At 46.7% G+C, this 22,425-nt stretch overlaps 1 protein-coding gene across 4 annotated transcripts in view; it reads left to right on the top strand.

Moving 5' to 3' along the window:
- Positions 1–22,425, top strand: part of rtkna (rhotekin a) — a 56,968-nt gene that overhangs the window by 19,276 nt on the left and 15,267 nt on the right. The window contains exon 1 of one of the 4 annotated variants that reach the window (XM_030358257.1): positions 6,428–7,012. The exons of the other annotated variants lie outside the window; for them this stretch is intronic. Coding sequence (XP_030214117.1) covers positions 6,989–7,012 — 24 coding nt within the window. The 5' untranslated portion in view covers positions 6,428–6,988. Of the gene's footprint in view, positions 1–6,427; positions 7,013–22,425 lie in introns of those variants that run through there. 4 annotated transcript variants of the gene reach the window in all.

Genomic DNA, 22,425 nt, shown 5'->3' with positions numbered 1-22,425 from the left:
ACCGCAAAACATAATGGAAGTTAAATAAATAAATAATTGAGCGGGAGTCACTGGAGGAGCCCGCAGACATTTGTCTATGATAAGATTACGCTGTCACACAGAATACATAATCTTATATAGAGGAAGCACAGAGAGGGTTGTGTCTGTGTTCACCGGGCGAAGGCTGCATCCAAACGAATGAATCCCTGTCTCACGCCCCGTTCACACTGTACAAGTCCGTCGAAGGATCTCATTGACTTCTCATGGGCCGCTCTCGAAATGCATTGTGGTTCAATCCGTTCAGTCGGCGCCGTTGCCTGCGTCAAAAAGTTGAGAAATGTTCAACTTTTCAGGTCAATCAGATCGCATTACCCATGCGTCAGACACAGTGTGAACGCGGCGTGAATGTCAGGACTGTAAGTCAATTCACCTCAAGGCTTTTTAATGGTAATATTTGGTGTCAAATGGATCCTCTTTATTCTAGGTAGAGGGGTTCAGCAAAGAGCCAGGTCTCTTTGCTGGCTCACGGCCCCACACGGTCCACCCCCCGTTCTGTTCCTAATCTTTTCTCACTTGGACTCTATGAAAAAACGCTCCCTTTCTTCCATTCTTGTCTTGCTATCTCTGTTCCTGCCTGGCTTCCTTGTTCCTTCCGCTCCTCTATTAGTCCATACATTCTGCTACCCCCCCCCGTCCCCTCCGCCCCCCCCCCACCGCCCCCCCACCGACTCCACGTCTTCACCCTGCTCCCTCCTTCCTTCCTTGGTCACAATTTAATAATTCACCCTTGCTCGTCCATCATTGTCCTCATACCACATTTATATCGAAACACTGGGGTAAGGTGTGTGTGTGTGTGTGTGTGTGTGTGTGTGTGTGTGTGTGTGTGTGTGTGTGTGTGTGTGTGTGTGTGTGTGCATGCGCTTGTGTATGCTTGTGTGTGCATGCGCTTGTGTATGCTTGTGTGTGCGCGCTTGTGTGTGTGTCTGCGCGCTTGTGAGTGTGTGTGTCCGTCTCTCCCTCTGGCTCGCCCTATCCCTAAAGAATTGTGCATACGTGGTGCGTCTGTATGTTGGTTCAGTTGCAGGTTGTTTTGGTAACCTAAGCCACGCGGGCCCGTGCGGTCCTGCATCAGGTTTGCTAAAGCTAACAGCATTAGGTCCAGGGCGATCCAGAGTACACAGCCCGGCCCGAGCCAACACGCATTCCTCCACAACGGGTCACTTCATTGCACACGGCACCCTGCTGGGCTTGTGTGTGTTGTGGTGTGTGTGTGTGTGTGTGGTGTGTGTGTGTGTGTGTGTGTGTGTGTGTGTGTGTGTGTGTGTGTGTGTGTGTGTGTGTGTGTGTGTGTGTGTGTGTGTGTCGTGCGCGTGTGCGTGTATTTCGCAGGAGTAGTACACTAACTTTGTGAGGGGCATTAATAATTTCTCTACCAGTACTCTTTCCATTAAGGTCTGGCTGATGTGTGCACATCAGTGTTTATATCTCAATGACTTTAAACGTGTGTGTGTCTGTTTGTCTTGTCTGGCTCTGACCCAACCGAGCAGCGTGGGCCAGAGTTGTGGTGCAATGTTCCTGAGGCGTAGTGAATGAAGGCCGTTTTGTATCAGATCATTCCTCAACCCCCTGCCCCTCAACAAACACGCCACCACACACACAATCGCTCACTCACTCACTCACTCACTCACTCACTCACTCACTCACTCACTCATCCACTCACTCACTCACTCACTCACTCACTCACTCACTCACTCACTCACTCACTCACTCACTCATACACCCAAGCTTCCACCACCACATTTTCCCACTGGGACTATTTCTAAATGTTTTCAGTCCTAATCCTAAAGCATTTCTCACTCTGTTCTCCCAGGCTCCTCACTGTACCAGTTCTGGACTGCTCCTGTAGTCTTCTGCCTCACCTGCTTAAGATCAAACTAAGACCCCACGCGGCCAGCCAACTCCCTCCTTACCAATGCATGGTCTCGCTTTCTCTCACTCACTCGCTTAATCTCGCTTTTTCGCCCTCTCGCTTTTATGGTGTTTTCCTTCTCTCTCTATTTCCGGATCTGTCCCTGTCCCTGTCACTCACCCTGCCCCTGTCCCTATTCCTGTCCATGTCCTCATCCCAGTCTAAGTCTCTGTCTCTGACTCCCTCTCTCTCCCTCTCCTCCACCCCTCGTCTCAGTCCTCAGTACCAGCCAGCACAGCAGGCTGAATTGGGGCAGGTCTGATCTGAATAGCCACTCTGTGTGAGCAGGAACCAGTCAAATGCTTCCCCCTCAGCCAGCTTCCTTTGACAAACAGCAGCCAAGACCTTGAAACCGTGAAACGCAAGCGGCTATTTGCGCTTGGTTTATCATTTGCCCTGGACTCTGTGGTTTCAGTTTAGCTTCCTATCCATTCAGTTTCTTTCTTATTTTCACATCTCTTACCCGCTATCCTTGTCTCTTGCTTTCTCCTCTTACCTTGCCCGGCGGCCATTCTTCATTCTGTTTCATCTCTGCACTCCTCGTCACCTTGTCTTTATCCTTGTCTATTTATTTTCCTGCTTACACCAGCAGCCTCTGCAAGCCTCTCTCTGTGGGGCTTGCAGTTTATCCTTTTGCAGTACAGTGCAGAAATTCATATTCCCAGAGGCCAGTGCTTCATAGAGGCATTTGCTTTCCAATTAAAACCGCATCATATTAAACAGTGTTTAGGTTGTCAAAAGGCTTCTGGTTATATGTTAAACCAAGTCACGCCAGGATTAAAATTAAAAAAGATGTGAAAATGCATTGTAGATGCATTGCTATCAATTAATTCTCTTTTTATACAAAGGGTTTTTTTTTGTGTTCAAAAATATATTTGTTATTGTGGTGGTGCGTGTCTATTTGTTCGTAAGCACATGTGGTTGTAATTTATGGGTGTGTGTGCTCCGTTTGAATGAGTTGGAGATCATAATCTGGGCAATGCTTGTAGATGTATGTGTTTTTATGGTTCAATAACAAAGCTAATTGCTTGGGATTAAGTAACATTGCTTTACTGAGTTATTTCAATGTGTAGGAGGAGCCGGTTTATATTTCGCAGCATCTGCGTTTGAACTCCTAATGCCTTTGATGCAAGAGTAGGGTGATGATGGAGTATAAACAACAAGGCTTGTACCAGTAGAATAACAACTATTCAAACAAACCCTCCCCTAACGTACACTCCATTGAAGAGAGAGAGAGAGAGTGTGTGTGTGTGTGTGTGTGTGTGTGTGTGTGTGTGTGCGCTCGTAGGAAAGCAAAGGTGCATTTGTGAGCATGCCAGATTGTTTCATTGAATTACTGAGAACTGCAGGAGACCTGGCGAGTGATGTGTGTATGCATGCACAAATCTCACTGGGGGTTGTGTGTGTTTAGTGTGTGTGTGTGTGTGTGTTTAGTGTGTATGTGCAGTCTGTCAACATTTAGAGGACTGGTGATCTGATGAATGTGCTGTCTGCTTTTTACCAAGGACAAGAAGATGACTATTTTCTTCAAAACCAAATCTTGTTACATCTCTTCTACTTGAATATTCACACCATTTTAATGAGATGGGCAAATAACGGCACGATAATTGCCCATATATTATAATTCAAATGAATGTGAAGCTTTGTAATTTATTCAAATTAGGTTGTATAGCAGTGGAACACCTCACTCTTCCATGTGTGCACCAAGTACTGTACTGAGATGCTATATTACAAATTGTATTAATGGGTCATTAATACAGCAATAAATAATTATATATTAAGATCACCATATCATCAACCTCTGATATGATGGGGGCTCTTTTGCTGTTGAATGACCTCCGTGTGTGAAGATACAAGCCTTGTGCAATGATGGATGGCGATGTTGTGGAAAAACGAAATACTAAGGAGTAGCATTAAGTCCCAGAGGGGGAAACCTAGATGGTTCGGAGCTGGGACTAGGGCCTCTGACTGGGCTAGGGATGGGAGCCAGGGCTGGTGAAAGGGGCCCCTTGTTGTTGTGTGAGGTGTTGAGAGGCATGACTGGGAGTGTTGTCCGCCTCCCGGTCCTTTCCATAGAGCTCCAGCCTCCATGTAACACAACCTCCCTAGTTCACTGGGATGAGCTCAGCGGAGCAAACCCTGCAGCCAGATGATGTCAGAGCCATTACTTTAAGGTCAGAGGCTTGGGTCAGAGTGAGGTGCCGGTCATGGAAACTTAACTTTTGGAGATAACTTGTGCGTTTGACAAGAGAGACAAGGGAGGAGAGAGACCAACTAAAAGACAATATTACTCTCTTATTCAAATTATATTAAAGCCCTTTAAGTCAATATGCATTTTTGTCCCTGGTGTAACGTGGCATTGTATTCCAATTAGGTCTGATAGGCTGATTGGGTTTGTGTCCCTTTATACGCCTGCTTGGCCGAGACCCTTTGCTCGAAACTATTCTGTTGGTCAGTGTATCACAGGACAGAGATGACCTTCATACGGTATGTCATTAGGTGTGTCCATCAAGGATTTACTTTCTTTCTTCCTTTTTCAGTTCTTCTTCACTTTCATCCGGTCCATGGTTGACTTAACTACAGGCAGTAGGTGAACCCGTAACCCAAATATGACAGACTGCATCAGTCTGTCATATTTGACCTGTGCAAAGCAACAGAAAGAAGGGGAAACAGCGCCTCTGTGTCTCCAGTGTGTGTGCGGAGGAAGAGAATCACCCAGGGTGTTGGTTCCCACTTCCCAGTATAGCATGGACAGGAAGTTTGTGGAGGAAACAAGCTCCTGTTCTAGTGACTCAATAGGAAGCTGCTGATGCCCCCTCGATGGGAAGCCCTGACAGCTTCAAGGAATGTGTCTCATCATCCAGAGGAATGTCATGCACTCCCACTGCCGAAACGGATGGCTATCGTTTCCGCCTCTTGTCCCCCCGGGGTATGCTAGCATCATATTGTTGTGATTCTGCGGAAACGCAGGAATGAGATTATTTTTGCTCCTAATTTGCCTTTCGCCTTTCGCTGCCCTCCTCCACGCCCCTCAGTCTGTTAACGACGAGAGTTAAGAGTTTTCATGACTGTCTGTGAATTATTTGGGTGTGAATCATGCTTACGCGAGGTATTAAGATAAGTATGTGTACTGGTTATATTCATTGGCTTCCATGTGTTTTCCCTGGAATGTTCTATTTTGTTCATGAATGTTATTTTGTTCTACTTTTAGAAAATGTTTGATGGATGATCCGCTGAAGGTATATCTCCTGCCTGTCCCCCATCAGCCAGGGAGATACCAGCTCCTCGCTGCTAGTGATACCGCAATCTGATTATCAGTGGGATATGTACAGCACTATAAGCAATGGAGGAGAGGAAGAGAGACAGAGATGAGGAGAGAGAGCTGTCGGCACTTGACCGGTTGGCCCCTTCTACCGTTGCACGTGAGTCGCATCAGCGTGCTGCGGTAAAGCGGTTACAGTGACAAAGCGTTCTCTCTCCCTCCCTCCCTCCCTCCCTCCCTCCTTCCTCCTCGGCCACCATTGTATCCACAGGGGTGGACTGCTGCGTCCTTTGATAGACGTACCATTCAATCGCCTGGTAGTAGGGTCTCTCAGCTGCCCTTTTGCTGTTCATGCGACGTCAAGCATGCCCAGGCTCTCTCTGATACACCCCCCCCCCCCCCCCCCCCCCACACACACACACACACCCCAGCTCCCCCAATACCATCCCATCCTCCCACTGCTCCTCTGCTGTCTCCATCCTCTTCCTGTCTTCAAGGCTCAGCCAAGAACAACAGATTCTGGATATCGATTTTTGTCGAGGTATTATGAATGAATGGTATTTTTCATTGTAACTTATCCCCAGCGGTCTAGAGTGAGGCTATGTGAGAATGTGTTTCTTTTTCATCATTTGGTGTTTGAGATTTACCGATAGTCAAATGACGAAATACCAATATAAATATTGATAAATCCAAACCGATTTCTATTACCGTTTGGCTCAGCTGCATTTTCCGTCTCTACCTGCAGTTCATTTCAAGTGTCAAGGAAAAAAGTGCTTCACTGTGGAGTGCACCAATTACTACACACGGGCCATGGCAGGGGAAATACTCCAAATCTGTCAATCTTGAACACACTAGGTCAAGTGGTTGAAGTGAAGACAAGAATAGAGCACTTTATTCTAAATTATGCAATTATGCAAATTATATGCATTCAGAGGAGTCTGTCACCCCAAGTGTGTAACCTGTAGGTGATGTCCTTTTTGTGTAGGTCTATTGTTAGATTCAGCCAAACTGGTTTTATTCTATTACTATTACTGCCTTTCTATATATTCATCAACAGAAGTAAAGATGTCAAGAAATTGTAAGCTTTATAAGATATAGGTTTAATGCAAGTGTCCAAATATAAAGACGCATTATGTTATGCAAAGACGTGTCTTTTTAAATAATTGAGAATTGGTCTTGAGAGATAAACAAAGCGATGGAGAGAAAGTTGGAGAGACTCAAGAGAGAAAGAGAGCTCGTTTTAGCCTCAACTGAAATACTGTACATTGAATGACACGCGTGTTGTGTGTGAGCAAAGAGCCTGGATTTTAAGTCGCGTACACCCGCCTCCTCACCAAAGCCTTTCGGTTGATTCTTGAGACGGTCAATCTTGAGCCACCCCGGCGCTTCAGTGTGCTTCTGTATCGAAGCACCGGAGGCTCTGCGTGGTTGAATGCAGTGCGGGTTATTGTCTTATTCAAAACCGTTACCCCTCAGCCGCCTTTCAGGAGTTAAGCACCGTGTCTGTGTGTGCACTAGTTAGACCATTAAAAGAAAAACTTCTGGGAGTTTTTCCAGCACTTTTTTGACAACACGTCACGGATCTATCTCTCGAGGAAAATCTGACATAAGCGTCTGGGACATTACACGGACCGAGGCGGCGTGGAGCTAGCGTCCTGTCTAATGAATGCTCGACGAGGGTTTGACCAAACTGCAGTCATGACGAGCAGCCGGGCAGAACAGGGCATTGCGTAAGCAGCGCACGAGCTGCCAGTTTGCCAGAGTTGGTGCGCGCGAGGATGAATAACTCGAAAGATCAAACGGTAAGTCGTTTTGCTTTCGTTACAATGTCACACTATGTATCGACAAAGAGTGTGTATTGTGTTGCGGTCTTCTCAACGCGACACACTTTAGGATACAATTCCCAGCTAAATCACAACACATCACGTCAACGACTCCACGCGGAGCTGTGCTACTGTACACGAGCTCAGCGGGAAGGTCCCGGTTGAACAGGATTGAACAGGTCGTTGGTTTCAATGCACCCGGTTGGGAGATGCCTATGCACAAGTCTCTTCGTCTCGGTTAGATACGGAGGCACACCTACCATCCACTGACAGCCATGACAGCCGCCGGACGCTAATTGGTTTAGCCTACATCCCATCTCTGCCTCGCTCATCTCACGTTCTCTACATGCGTGCTAGCAAACAGCCTGTTATGTACAAACAGTTTATCCTGAATACTTTCAAGTTTGAAGTAATGTTGGGAAATAGCTTTAGTCATGGGTCTCTTCAAAGCAGTCTTCAACATATGTTCTCATGTTTCCCAGAACGGGAACAACAATGTGACCAGTATGGCTCCTACAGCCATTATGACTTACGTCTCCCACTCGTCATTCTTTCCCTGGTCTCCAGGGGAAGTGTTTGCTATATATATATGTCTTGCATGTTATGTGCTAGGGTCTCTTATGAATAGTTTGTCTTGTGCTCCGATTTTAGAAACGCAACAAAAGACAAGAATAACCACACACACACACACACACACACACACACACACACACACACACACACACACACACACACACACACACACACACACACACAAAGAAACCGAGGCTCACATTTTCTTGTCCGATTATTCCTCTTACGTGCTGTAGCCAGAAGGCTTAAGTTGTGTATCCAAGTTGCAGCGGTTTGAGTCGGAGTTCATGTGATCCAACAGACCAGTGTAGTGGTGGTGTAATTAACCTCTTGATCAGCTGAAATGCATCCCACTCTCTGATTGCCCCGCTCACATAATGACAGACAGAGACTAACAGACATGGGTATGTTTGCCCTCATGTTGATTTTAAAGGTTACCCACATCCATTTCCATTTCTAGGATAGAGTCCCTGGTTGTGGCTGTGTGGATGTGCAGTCGGGGCTCAGCGTGAATGCACCAAAGTCATGTCTCGATTCTGTATCGGCGCTTGAGTCAAGTCTCTGACCATAAGGAGGGAAAAGGTTCGCCCAGTGACATCACACTAATGTGTTTACCAGTCATGGGTTCACTGGGATCCACAGCTCTGCTGGTCCGGTTCCCCTCCTGTTGAAAACATATGGTTTGGAGCTCATAATACCGGTCTAGTTCATTTTGCAGTGCATCAATACTGGAAAAGTATGAGACATGTTGGTGTGTGTGTGTGTTTGTGTAGCAGTCATGAAAGCCTGCTGGCCTTCAACTGTCTGACAATCAATACGGGGGCTCACTGAAGAGAGTCAGCCTGCGGCCACTTCTTCCTCCATCTTTCTCTTTGCGGCGCGCTGTAGCGCTTATCTCTAGTATGGGTAAGGTGTTATTCTCCAGCACTGCTGCTTTCCAATCACCTCTGCAGCCTTGTTTGTGCGTGTTTGTGTGGGGATATATGTATGTAGGGCTGCAGCAGCAGTATATGATATTGTGTGTATTTTCATCTGCCGATATCAGCCCTTGTCTTTGAGGGGAGGGGTGCGCTGTGATTGGTCCACGATACTGTATACGCTGTGATGGGCAGAACGCCCTCAGCCGCAGCAATATTGGAGGAACTATAAGCCATTACTCTGCTCAATAGCATGACCAAGGTGTGTGTGTGTGTGTGTGCGTGGGTGAGTTTGTCCTTTACCCTAGTGTCCAAGGAATAGTGTGACAAATGAGCCATTTATAGCCAGCTGCATGGCAATATTGCCTCCTCCTCCTCCTCCACATTCCCAATTATACATATTTTGATTGAAAATGCACAGGAGTGGAGATGCTGTCCATCTCTTTCTCCCTCCCTTCTGCTATACTGCGAGCCATCTCTCCTTTTGTCTTAACTTTAACCCTTCCTCTCACACCCTGTCCCTCCCCCTGTCAGTATCCCTTATTGGTCGTTGTCGCTGGCATTGATTCCTGTCCCCCTACCTTTCCCTGACGCGCTAACTCAACCCAACGTGCGCCAAGAAAACGTCCCCAGCGCTCTTCGACAGAGCTGCGGCCACACTGCTGTCCACTCCCATTCTACCCCTCTCCCTCTCTCCCACCCTCGCATACACACACCTCCGGCCTCCATTTTCAGTAGAAGGAGCAACAGAGGCCACACTGGGGTCGTTTTGTGGACAAAGTCGCCCAGAGAGGAAGGACGGCAGCTTTCGCATGGGGAAAGGAGCAAAAGGAGCATGCACAGGAGTAGGAGGAGGAGGAGGTGGACGGGGAGGAGGAGATGGAGGAGGAGGAGATGGAGGAGATGGAGGAGGTGGAGATGGAGGAGGTGGAGATGGAGGAGGAGGAGGAGGAGGAGGACGGGGAGGAGGAGGAGGAGATGGAGGAGGAGATGAGGGTGTAAGAGGCTGACACAGGGAAAAGGAGACAGTGGGCTGGCGTGTAGTCGGTGGCTTGTTATATCATCAGTCATCCATCAGAGCTCCCTGTTAACACGCCGGCGGAGGATGCTGATGTGACGGGAGCTGTAGAGACCGGTGGTCTGTCCGACTTACGGACAGGCTGCTGGAGGAAAGCAATTTGTCTGGCAATGCCGATGTCAGACGGGACTGAGTAATGGCTATGGAGATAAGGGACTGGGAGACAAGGGAGGCCAAACAGATGGGGAGTGAATGCAGAGCTGACCGTTGGTGGTACAGAAATACAGACTGTAGCAGCGCCTGTTAGGCCTGTCACCGGCCTGTACCCCGGCCCAGGCAGATGCTATGATGTCTGTCAGCTACTGACTACAGTGTGTGTGTGTGTGTGTGTGTGTGTGTGTGTGTGTGTGTGTGTGTGTGTGTGTGTGTGTGTGTGTGTGTGTGTGTGTGTGTGTGTGTGTGTGTGTGTGTGTGTGTGTGTGTGTGTGTGTGTGTGATCACACCTCTTATTTTGTTTGTTTGGTAGAATTGCTCCTGTATCTGAGACAAGGAGATTGCAAACAAGGTAGAGGGCTGAGGCATTCTAACAAACACACACACACACACCATGGCCCCGGGCCTATTCAATCCCATCCCACTGCATGGTTAAGGTGTGATGGGTACTGGGGCTCTAATAAAACCCTTATATCCATTCTTCCCCAGTGGCCGATGAAATGCACTAACGGCCTTATAGAATCAATGGTAACCCGATCACCAGGCTGAGCTGTACACACACACAAAGACGCAGAGATACCACAGACACGGCTCCCATACTGTATTCACTCACACATCTCTGCAGAAGCAACGAACTCCATGAAACCACCACTGCATGCAAATAGGATTCCGGTAGGTAGGTTGGTAGGGTAGGTGGGTAGGTAGTTGGTAGGGAGGTAGGTAGTAGGGCTGAACGATTTATCGAATTCAAATCGATATCGCGATGTAATAGAACGTGGTATGCAAATCGCAAAGGCTGCAATTAAATAAAAAAGAAAAAAAAGAAAAGTGATTTGTTACCGTTACTGACTGGAAATCAGTGCAATTCATTTATTTTTATTTTACAATTCAATAGTTAAGTAAAGAAGTTTATAATATAAATTAATCTCAACACATTGGCCTTGCCTAAAGGAAAGAGCAGTTTTTATGTTGACTACTTCCAATGTTGTGTTGGTCATACTAAAGAATGATTTATTTATTTTTTAGAGCATAATACACAAGTCCTGCTTGAGCTGCTCCCCCCGCGACCCGACCCCGGATAAGCGGACGAAAATGAGATGAGATAATACACAACATAAGGAACTTAATAAATTATAAAGATCGCACATTAAATCGCAATCGCAATATTGGTCAAAATAATCGCAATTAGATTATTTCCCCAAATCGTTCAGGTAGGTAGGTGGGTGGTTGGCATCGTAATACAACAACAATGCCCCTGCTTATAAAGGTTATACTTGTGCCTCGATGCCCTGCACAATGCAAGTCAAAATTGTGTAATGTAATATATTCTGCCAAGCTGCAACTACTATGCCTTATGCAGCTTTTGGTTGATATGGACTTAGTGTTTCTGATGAGCTCCTCCAGAGTTTGGGGTGTTATCTGTCATGAGGGGGACACACTGATCCAGGGTCTGTCGAAGGCACTAGTTCCACACTCCTGTATGAATCTGTATATAGTAGGGCTATATGTTAACTGGTAGGGGACCAGGAGCGGCTGTGTGCTTGTTCATAAGAGGAGGTATGGCGATGAAGAGCACGTCTGGGTCTAGTGCTGCCCCGATCATTTTTTCGTATTTAAAGGGATAGAATAAGTATAGAGGTGTGAGGTTTGTGTGTGTCTTCTTCTAGTGTGTTGCACTTTATGTAAATTAGAGGTCGGAAGGGCGTTCAACTCTATTTTATGCAGTTCAGAAGATAAGGTCTTTCTCACACACCACACATACACACATACACACACACACCATGATTAATTTTATGTCAGCCCTTGTACCTTTTTGGCGGTCAATCACGACATGCCTTCATCTTCCTTGTTCACACACACACACACACACACACACACACACACACACACACACACACACACACACACACACACACACACACACACACACACACACACACACACACACACACACACACACACACACACGTTGAGAGTGTGTGCCATTAGTAACTGGAGCTGAGTGTAAGTGCTGTGTAGGGCGTAAAGTAGCAGGGAGGAGGACTGTAAGATACACAGAGTGGATCTCCTCTTACATACAGCCCGTATGACACTAATATGGCTGCACCATTTATCAAACCCTTTGAAACGTATACACTCTGTACTTGTACTACCTTGTGATACCTATACGTCAAGCGACTCATAATTCACGGCCTTCCAAAATTAACGGCCTATAGAGTAGGGACATAATAAACCCTATGTTTTGATGGTTGGACATTGCCTAACATGTCACAACAACGCAAAGGAAACCTGAATCTTCACATTCATCTCATGTGGTTTGTCTTGTCTTTGCTTACAGTGGCTATGAGCCTAGTTGTGTGTACAGTAATCCCACAACGGACTTCATGTTTGATTAAATTGATGCTGCATTGTCTCTGTTCTTCAACATCCTGTAGGGAGAGGATCTTTAGACCTCCACCTTCAGCATTTCAGTTTGACATTTCACCGATATTTCCCCTCTCCCTTATCCATTAACTCTCTTTCCTGTTGTTTGTTTAATTATTGGCCATTGCTGACTGTAATGTAATTGATAGTGGGTTCATGGTCAGAGAGATCATTGATTATTTAAACACAGCCTCGCTTCACAGAACCTGTGATTTGTACTTCCTGGTTTTTCTCATTTCCTCCATGAACCCCAGGGCTCTGATTGGTCAATAGTGTCCAAGGACACCCTCACTGCTTCCCCGCAGAGCGACTGCTGTCCCTTCATTATAATTAGGTGTGTGCGTGAATGTGTGACTATAGGACTTGCTTGATGTATTTCCCCTCTAGGGCCCAACGTTTGTCCATCCCTCATGGTTATCTAGTGTATATATGTGCGTATATATGGACAAAAAAGTCTAAATCGGGAGCAGCAGCGATAAATAATGTAAACCGATAAAAGCAGCTCTAGTCCCAAGTCTTGGATGAAACTGGGCTCAGGGATGATGGGGGGTAGATGGAATGTTGGAGAGGGCAGTTTCTATTGGTAATAATGGGTGATGAGATGGATAGCAAACGATGTAGAGAGGGAGATAGAATAGAGGTGTGTTATAGCGTGCCACATGCAGCTGAATCAAACATTTCTTCAGTATCACCGTATCATCACTAACCCTTGCTTATTTAAGATAAACTATTTCTGTTTGGTTGTGAAGGGTACTTTACCGGAGCACAGGGTTAGTAAGGAGAGATGGGACGCTCAGCTGGCTTAACGGGCAGATAGTAGATGATGCAAGAGGAGGAGGAGCAGGAAGCAGATTGGACATAGAATCACCTGGGGCCATCTGTAATTTGTAAGGTTCAGTTCGGTCACTGGTTGAGTGCATTGTAACGCCACCTAAGGCCTAAAGTCACAGAATGCCTTTTGGGGTAGCAAAACACTAACACCACGTTATTTAAATATGGACTCTGGATAAACTGTAGTATTGAGGTGGAATCTAGAATAATCTAGAAGTTTATAATGTGTGAAACCATGTGCAGTTCACTACTATTTATGATCCTTCTCATGTGTAAGCGGGTTTCTGATGAGGGGAAAAGGTGAGTAGAGGGCTGACTGTGGTGGTGGGTTTATGGGCTAGTTAGGCCGGCTGAGCTAATTAACCCTGATTTCCCCCATCCTGTTTCAAACACAGAGGAAAGCCGGGGATTACTGTGAGTAGGACTATGGACTTGTTTATAAAGCAGAGTGCCTTTGTCTGGCTGCCTGCATGCATGCGTGTGTGGGTTAACGACAGGTTCAAACCGCTAATCAGCTGTGTGTGTGTGTGTGTGTGTGTGTGTGTGTGTGTGTGTGTGTGTGTGTGTGTGTGTGTGTGTGTGTGTGTGTGTGTGTGTGTGTGTGTGTGTGTGTGTGTGTGTGTGTGTGTGTGTGTGTGTGTTAGCCTGTCAGTGGTGGCTTGACACTCCTGGATAGAGCCTTGAACCACTCAGGAACAGAAGCTGAACTGAGCCAGCTCCCAGTAGGGGTACTTGACTGGTGACACTGGTGGCGCCCCCCCCTCCCTGCCTTCAAGAAACTCTCACACATGCCACACTCAATATTACTCTAGCTAGCTATACCACCTCCCTCCCACAATTAGCATTTGTGTCTGTCTAGCGCGTTTTGCACATGCAGTCTTACCCTGCAGAGCTCCAGAAAATGTTTGGATGGTCTTCATGTGCGGAGGGTCTTCATGTGTGCAGGGTCTTCATGGTCTTCATTAGGGCTGGGACGACGCGTCGACGTAATCGATTACGTCGACGCATAAATAACGTCGACGCGAAAAATGCGCGTCGATAAAAAAAATAAATAGATAAAAAAATAAAAAAAATTGGGAATTATTCAATGTAAAAGGAAACGATTCCGTGATATGTCGTCTTTGCAAAATGGAGATGACTTTCCATTCTAGCACCACGGCAATTCACCAGCACCTGAAGAGGCGCCACCTGGTAGCAGCTGCAGATGACCGAGCACCGTAGAATTGCATTACTTTGAACTTTTATTTTGGAATTTAAAGGCAATAAACATGTATTGAAATGTTAAGGAATTCATATTTTATGTAAATCAACATGTATAAATAGCTATTAGTCAATTAATGGGGAGATAATCGATAATCGAATCGAAATCGAATCGGACTGAAAAAATGAATCGTTAGATTAATCGATGCATCGAAAAAAGAATCGCTAGATGAATCGTTTAAAAAATAATCGTTTATCCCAGCCCTAGTCTTCATGTGTGGAGGGTCTTCATGTGTGGATGGTCTTCATGGTCTTCATGTGTGGAGGGTCTTCATGTGTGGATGGTCTTCATGGTCTTCATGTGTGGAGGGTCTTCGTGTGGATGGTCTTCATGTGTGGAGGGTCTTCATGTGTGGAGGGTCTTCATGTGTGGATGTTAACAGGGATTGATATTCTGGGAACTCTCCGACGGCAATTAGAAGGCTCAAGACCTAATAACATTCCGAGTAACTGCCGGCACGGCTGATGTGAATGAGAGCAGCCACACTGCCGGGCGAGGCAGGTAACGGCAGTTTACGCCCGTCTGACGTGAGACGCCTTCACGTGGCGCGAGAGATCCAATCACAAGACTCTGCCCAAGACGAGGCACCGCAGATGTTTATCTTAACGCATCAAAGCTTTTTGGGTGATCCGATTACAATATCGATGCAGAATATTTTGTTTGCAAATAAGCTCATTTATTCAGGAATGTCTGGAAACTGGACTTCTCTCGGTCCACCAGTTTTATGGAGGCTGGCATCCATAAGGTTTGCGTAACCTCCATCTGCTGGGCCGGCCCTTGGCCGGTCTATCCCGGCATTGCTATGCCCTGTGTGAAAGTGAGCAAGACGGAAATATTTCCGAGCGTAGCTGCATGGGTTAATGGTGCAAATCCCCAGTGCGGCCTGAAAGGTTATCCCAGTCATTTAGCAGGAACTGTGTGTGTGAAAGGGGCTTAACAGCATTGCAACATCCTCAGCCATTAGCCCTTCTCCTCGTCTAAAACAAATCAATAGTCCACTATCGAACAATGTCTCGTTAGAGTGCCCTTAGTGTGCCTATGCAATGGTCAAAGGTGTTTCTTTGTTGTAGCTCTAGTGTTTGTGTCATTATATTATTATACATTTGTTATCTTGGATATAAATCCCAGCACCACATTTGTCACTGAAATGGGAACAGTCTTTATTGAAAGTGAAATTAAAACAAACCTCTGTATAATTGGTCTATGGCGACAGCATGACGTTGATTCTGCAGTAAATTTATTGATTACATCAATAGAATATTTAAATGATATTATCTAGGATTGATGCAGTGTATTTTGAATCATGTTTTCTTTTCATCATTATTCAGTATTTTCGGCTTTTCTGCCTCGGGCTTCACTGAACGGCAAAGTTGCCGTTTGATCGGTAGTGACTGAAACACCCCCCCACCCACCCCCTTCCACAGCTGGGGTCACCCGAGGTGTGCGGCTTGACGTTCCGCGGCGAGTGCTGTCAGTCAACATCACACTAGCGCCCAAATGGAGCTTGTTTACATGCTCGCAAACGTGCTTCTGACAAGAAAAGGCTCCAGTCCTCCTCCTCCTCCCTCCCTCCCTCCCTCCCTCCCTCCCATTAGGGGGAGGCAGGGAGGGGGAGGAGTTAGGCACATGTGTGAGAATCCCACCAGCGCTCACAAGCGCACACTTCTCAGTAAACAGCCTGTGCATGTAAATCAGAAGTGAGACCATTACCGTTCACACGTTACTTATGCACAATGGATTCCAATGTGAAGGGAGAGTTTCAAATGCCTTACGGGCATTTCTTAATGTTACAAAAAACCCCTCTTAATTGCAAGGTATTCGCTGAAAAAAAAAAAAGCAGGCAGACTTTGATCAAGGCTGATGGTGATTGGTCTGGTCTTCATGCCTTCATGCGTTAATGCTTGCCTGCCCCCCCGACCCCCTCGCCCATGGCCATGGCCCCCTGGCTATTAGGAAAAGCTGGCTAATCAGCTAACAAGGCAGCTTGAACTTGTGTAATGGTCAATGGCCCTCTGCCAAACGGAAAGTGTGTGTGTGTGTGTGTGTGTGTGTGTGTGTGTGTGTGTGTGTGTGTGTGTGTGTGTGTGTGTGTGTGTGTGTGTGTGTGTGTGTGTGTGTGTGTGTGTGTGTGTGTGTGTGTGTGTGGTTAATTTATTAATTGCCACTTGCAATCTCGCAAACACTGTGTTTCCAAGTGTGTGTCTGTGCATGTTTGTGTGCAGGCAATACGGCTCCCCTTTGGATTCAATGCAGTGGTGGTTCAAAGCTCTTTCCTGTCTAATCTGCTTTGAAAGCCACTAGAATGCGAACGCAGTCCCCGAGCAGAACATGGTCTCTCTTTCTCTCTCCCCATTGGTCCCCTCCAAGTTTAGACACAGTCGCGGCCTGTTGGCTTTCCAGACAATCAGCCTCTGTCAGACCCTCTGGCTCATGGATTCATAACTCATTTGATTCCCTTAGTCAGTGCATGAATTTGCTATTCTTCTTTCGCTCCGCTCTCTCACCCTAAGCGTCTTGCTATCGCAGACCATAGTAGCCTTATTGTCTGTTTAATGCCGACCTGCTGTTCCCCTCAGGGCTGGGGAGGTTGTAGGAGGGATGCGGTTGTATTTACTGTTAGTTGGTTGCATTGAGTTTCTGTTTATTTGTTTAACTTGGCTCCACTTTTATTTATGAGCGTGGGGCCGCCTATGCACAGCCTTTCAGCATTAAAAGTTAATGCTGTGGGATGGTTGGAGATCGCACGCAAACACAGACACACAACGTACACATACACAACATATCCACGTACAAATTTGCATACACACACAACAAATGCATGCTTACAGAAGTGTAAATACACATGCCTGCAAACTTATAGGATACCCCTTAATATACTCCTGCGGTATACTACTACTGCTGGCTTCTGCTGTGTTGGAGTTTGATAATGCAGTGCTATTCAGGCCAAGTGTGGTACTTGAACTCACTCCAGGGCCATTGGCATGTACCGGCTTATAGTGATAAACCATGTGTTGATCACTGCCCGGATGATTCTGTCTCCTCTGTGCGCTATGTAAAGGTGGCTTCATTATTTAACAGCTCATTTGGAAACATTTGTGTGCAAATTATTCACCAGCTTCTTGAGCCAACGCACAATTAGTCAATCCAATAGAGTACTAAAGTGTGACGACACGTTTCCATAGCAACCGATTTTCGGATCCACACACCCCAAATTATTTTATTTTTTTCGAATTGATTTGCTAGTTTGCTTTACCAATGAGGAAGTAATATTGAGAATAGATTGTCTTCATATATATAAAAAATATATATTTTCATTTTGAAAGAAACAACACATGGCAGCAATGGGAAACGCCAGAGTGGGAAACGCCATCTCTCGCTCGCCGTTGTTTTGAACTGAAAACCCGGTTGCCAGGACAACGTGACGTTTTCACTTTAGTACTCTATAGATGCAACAGCCAACCCGTACACAGTCAAGCTCATTCTGCCTTTCTGTGTACAATGTCCTGCTCGATCTCCCTCCCCAGTGCTCTCTCTCTGTGTGTCTGAACGTCCCTGGGCTGGGACTCAGTTGTACTAACTGAACACTGCCTTTGTGCGAGAACAGCTGGCTGTAAAGTTATTAGGCGACGCTCGTACACACGCGCACACGCACACACACACTGTTTGCTGTGCGTGCCGGCCTCAATGGTCTCTGTTGTTGGTGGGTCGTTAAATACATGAGCGGCCGGGGAGGTGTGCCCCTGTTGTAACTTTATGACAGAGGGCTGGTGCTGCTGCTGCTGCCCCTTATAGCTCCACAGCTCCTACCCCCGTCATGACATCACCATGTTGGCCCCAGCAGTGGGGTACTACCGTATTTTCCTGTGTGTGTCTGTATGTGTGGGGGTGTATGTCCTGGCGCTGAATATACAGTAGTTGCACAATGTTTTGTCGGGTGTTTTGCAGCCATAAATAGGAGCATGCAATCCTCCAGTATGGTTATTTCTCTCCATCTGTCGTCTCGGTCGCTCTCTCTCTCGTCCACCTCTCTCTGGCTCGTCTATTCTCTCTCTCTCTCTCTCTCTCTCTCTCTCTCTCTCTCTCTCTCTCTCTCTCTCTCTCTCTCTCTCTCTCTCTCTCTCTCTCTCTCTCTCTCTCTCTCTCTCTCTCTCTCTCTCTCTCTCTCTCTCTCTCTCTCTCTCTCTCTCTCTCTCTCTCTCTCTCTCTCTCTCTCTCTCTCTCTCTCTCTCTCTCTCTCTCTCTCTCTCGTGTCTATGTTCCACCTCTGTCTCTCAACCGGCCCCGTTCAAACCCGTGGCCTCTGTGTGTTGTTCTACTGCAGCTGCAATCTGCAACACTGTTGGGACTGTCGCCGCGTGTGTGGGATGGAGACAGAGGGTCCATGTGTTGCCCGTAAATCACTGTCTGCAATATGTCTGCCTTTCCTTGTCTTGCCGTTGTGTTGTGCGATTTATCGGTCTCCGTCTCCCTCCCGTTCAATCCCCCCTTCCCTCCCAGCCAGGCTCCATCCCTTTCCGATGATCCACGAGAGCACCTGTCGTTTCCATTTGGTGTCTCCACCTCCACGTCTCTCCCTTTACACCAGACGTAGTTCACCTCCCTCCCCTCCCCTATTCCCTTTACAGCCCCTGCTGCCTCCATCTTTCCCCAGAACTGTGCTCTGGTGGTGGGAGTGAGGTGAGGGAGGAGGGAGAGGGAGAGTAACGGAAGCGGGCGTGGAGGCAGGCGAGGCACATAGCTGTGGCCGGCTAATTGAAAGGCAGCTCGTTCTCCTGGTCCAATGTATGGGAGGGGTCAGGCATCCACCAGAGAGTTTGTGTGTGTGTGTGTGTATGCGTGGGTGTGGGTGTTGGTTGTGGTGTGGGTTCCCTGTTAAAGTGTTAGGAGTGCATTGTTTACCACTGATTATATTTTATTTTTCTCTCTCACCGTCTCTCTCTCTCTTGTTTGTTATTGCTTGCTATCTCTCTCTATTTCTCTCAACAAATGTTTTTGCATATTGGCATGACAAACAGTTTTGCATGGCTACAAAAGCATACAAAAACAAACTGTCTTCTATGCTGAATATGCAAATAAGAGAGAGAGTGAGAGTCATTAGTGTTGCTGCTACAGTGTCTTTCTCTCTCTTTCCCCTCACGCCTCTCCTCCCTGTCTGTCCCTTTCTGTCTGTCTGTCTGTCTTTCTGTCTGTCTGTCCCCGTCTGTCCAGCTGTTGTATGCGCTCAGTGGAGCATGAGGGGTACTGCATCGCTGTGACAGCAGTGCTGTTGTCCCAGGCAGAGAGGAAGTGATCTCAGAGGACCGGTGCTTTCACAGTCCCACAGTCATGAATAAATCATTCAGCTCGGGATTCCTGTTTACCAGGGCAAGGGATATGATGTTTCCTACAGTTGTTTGCCTGTTACATAAAGGCGCAATTTAGTATTGTGACATTGTTATTTGTTGAACTCAGTGTGCATTTCCCGATATTTTTTGAATTATTTAATCTTTTAAGAATAGTAAATTTGCAGCCGATACATATGAATCTGCTCATTATCATAAATGAACACATTCTCTCCACAGTTCACTGTGTCTTGAATTAAACCCAAGTGCTTTAAATAAACAAGGTTTTCCTGCAGGTTTTATGGTCTCCTCAGGCTTTCACTCCTCTGAGTGTAGTCTACCCTGAGCAGTTAAAAGAACAATTAACAGTGGCTCTTGACAACTAATAACACTTAACACACACACAGAGTCACACACACACACACACACACACACACACACACACACACACACACACACACACACACACACACACACACACACACACACAGGTTGGAGGCCGAACCTTCTGGTCTGGTCAGGAAAAGGGGTCAGGGATCGGGGATCTGAACAAGAAAGTTAAGCCGGGCGTAGCAACATGTCGTAAACAAACCATTAGACGCCATCTGTAGGGGCGGTGAACCTCCAGCCGACCTGGGACAGCGTGTTGTTGTGCTTTTGCTGGCTGTGTTTGTGGATGTAGGTGTCTGGATGAACATGCATGGCAGGGACAGCGATGTAACAGAAGAGGTGGCCATCTGTACACACACACACACACACACACACACACACACACACACACACACACACACACACACACACACTCCACCTGAAAAGCCTCGGGTGATGCTAGTCAGGAGACGTTGACTAATGAAAATGAACAATTACTGTCATCAGTTGATTTGACAATGAGTGATGCGATCGTTATAATATCACACACACTTGGAAATCTGCCTCCTCCTTTCTGGCAGTGATTTGTGTCTTTCACTCCATCTCCCTGAAGGACTCTTCAGAAACTTTCCCTAACTCAGTTACTTTGACCTGTCTACCTCTTTTACAACCCTCTTACTTCTGTTCTCCTTGTCCTCTCTCTTTCATCTACTCTCTTTTATTTGACCTGTAAATTCCAACCCCTAGTCCACACCTCGCTGGATGCCTGGAACCCGTCCACACTTCCCTTCATTCTGTAGCTCTCTCTTTCCATTATGTCTCTCGCTCTCTTTCCTACTATCTCCCTCCCCCCTGCTGGTTCTGTCTGTCGCCTGGCTGCCCTCATCTTCATCTGTCGCCGTGGCTGGCACTGGCAGTCACACTGGTATGGTCCACTGGTCTGGCGGTCTGCAGGGTTTAGTGTGTGTGTGTGTGTGTGTGTGTGTGTGTGTGTGTGTGTGTGTGTGTGTGTGTGTGTGTGTGTGTGTGTGTGTGTGTGTGTGTGTGTGTGTGTGTGTGTGTGTGTGTGAGCAAGAGAGATGGGGTGTGGTGTTTGCATACATGTGGGGTTTGGTGGTTTTGCATGTGTGTGTGATGGAGATAAAGTGAGCAAATTGGTTTTATTTTGTGTCATCTACAGTGTTCCCTCGCTCGTTGCCTTATCCCCAAACCTATCAAGCATTTTGATTTGAGGCTGTTTCCCCTCTTCGCATTCACGAAACAGACAGACACAGACAGACACACACACACACAGAAACACAGACACAGAGAGAATGGTGCATCTAGTGTCAGCGATCCAGAGTCAGCTGCTTTAGTCTGAGTGGACCCGAACTCACCGTGCAGGAGAAGGCCGCCATAAATCTTCTCTGCTATAAATCGTCTGCTATAAATACAGGACCTCTGCATGGAAGGATGGTGTGTATGTGTGTGTGTGTGTGTGTCTTTTCTTTGTGTAGGCTCCATTTCTCGCCTCCTCAGTCTTTAACCGGATATTTAAACGTTTTTAATGACTGTGAACTATTTAATAATTTAGGTCTACTCTACAGGTTTACAGGTTAATCCTAGGAGATTAGGGATGGAAACCAGTATTAGTTTGGGAATAACACCGTTATCTGCTGTGTTTGCATTCATTAGTGTAGTGGAACAGTTCAGCAGTCAATGTCCGGATCTAATTGAAGGAAAAAGGCCATTTTCTCCTTTCCCCGCTCCACCGTCTCTCCGTCTGTGACATGGCTACGGGCTGGACACTATCTCGCTCACTACAAACTCACTTCCATGTCACGTCACTGTCGCCTGGCGCTTGTGAATGTGTTGAATGTCAAGCAGTCTGCGAGTCAGCCCCTGCGGCCCCTCACAAGAGTTCTTCCTGTGCCTTTTTTAAAGAGCTACGGTAAAGAGCAACTGCAGCCAATTAAACCACCGCCATGTGACTAAACACATCATGCTCGTGCTCCCATCCCTGGTCCCTGTGTCCATGGATTGTCGTTGAATGGTGACCAATTTGCAATCAGTTTGCCTGACCGTTTGTTCAGCCTTCCATTTTACTTTGGGGTAAACAGCTGTTTAGTGAGCCAAGAAAAATGTCTGGCTGCTTGTTTGTTTTTTTGCGTTGACGTACTTTGGAAACTTTTCAAGTGCAACGCCCTTTTCAAGTGCAACGGTGTGTTGTCCAGAAGAAGGTGACCTAACCCTAACCCTGTGTGTGTGTGTGTGTGTGTGTGTGTGTGTGTGTGTGTGTGTGTGTGTGTGTGTGTGTGTGTGTGTGTGTGTGTGTGTGTGTGTGTGTGTGTGTGTGTGTGTGTGTGTGTGGGGCGGAGAGGGGAAATAAATAAATGATTCAGTGGTAGTAAAGAAATTAATTAAAAGGGGGGAATGCTGCAGTACGACGGTGGGGTTTAAAGGAAGGGGAGCCGGCAGGGGAAGAA

The sequence above is a fragment of the Gadus morhua genome, chromosome 6 (genome assembly GCF_902167405.1).
Source record: "Gadus morhua chromosome 6, gadMor3.0, whole genome shotgun sequence".
NCBI classification, from domain to species: Eukaryota; Metazoa; Chordata; class Actinopteri; order Gadiformes; family Gadidae; genus Gadus; species Gadus morhua.
The sequence above is the reverse complement of the archived record's forward strand: the minus strand, read 5'-3'. Positions and strand labels throughout refer to the sequence as shown.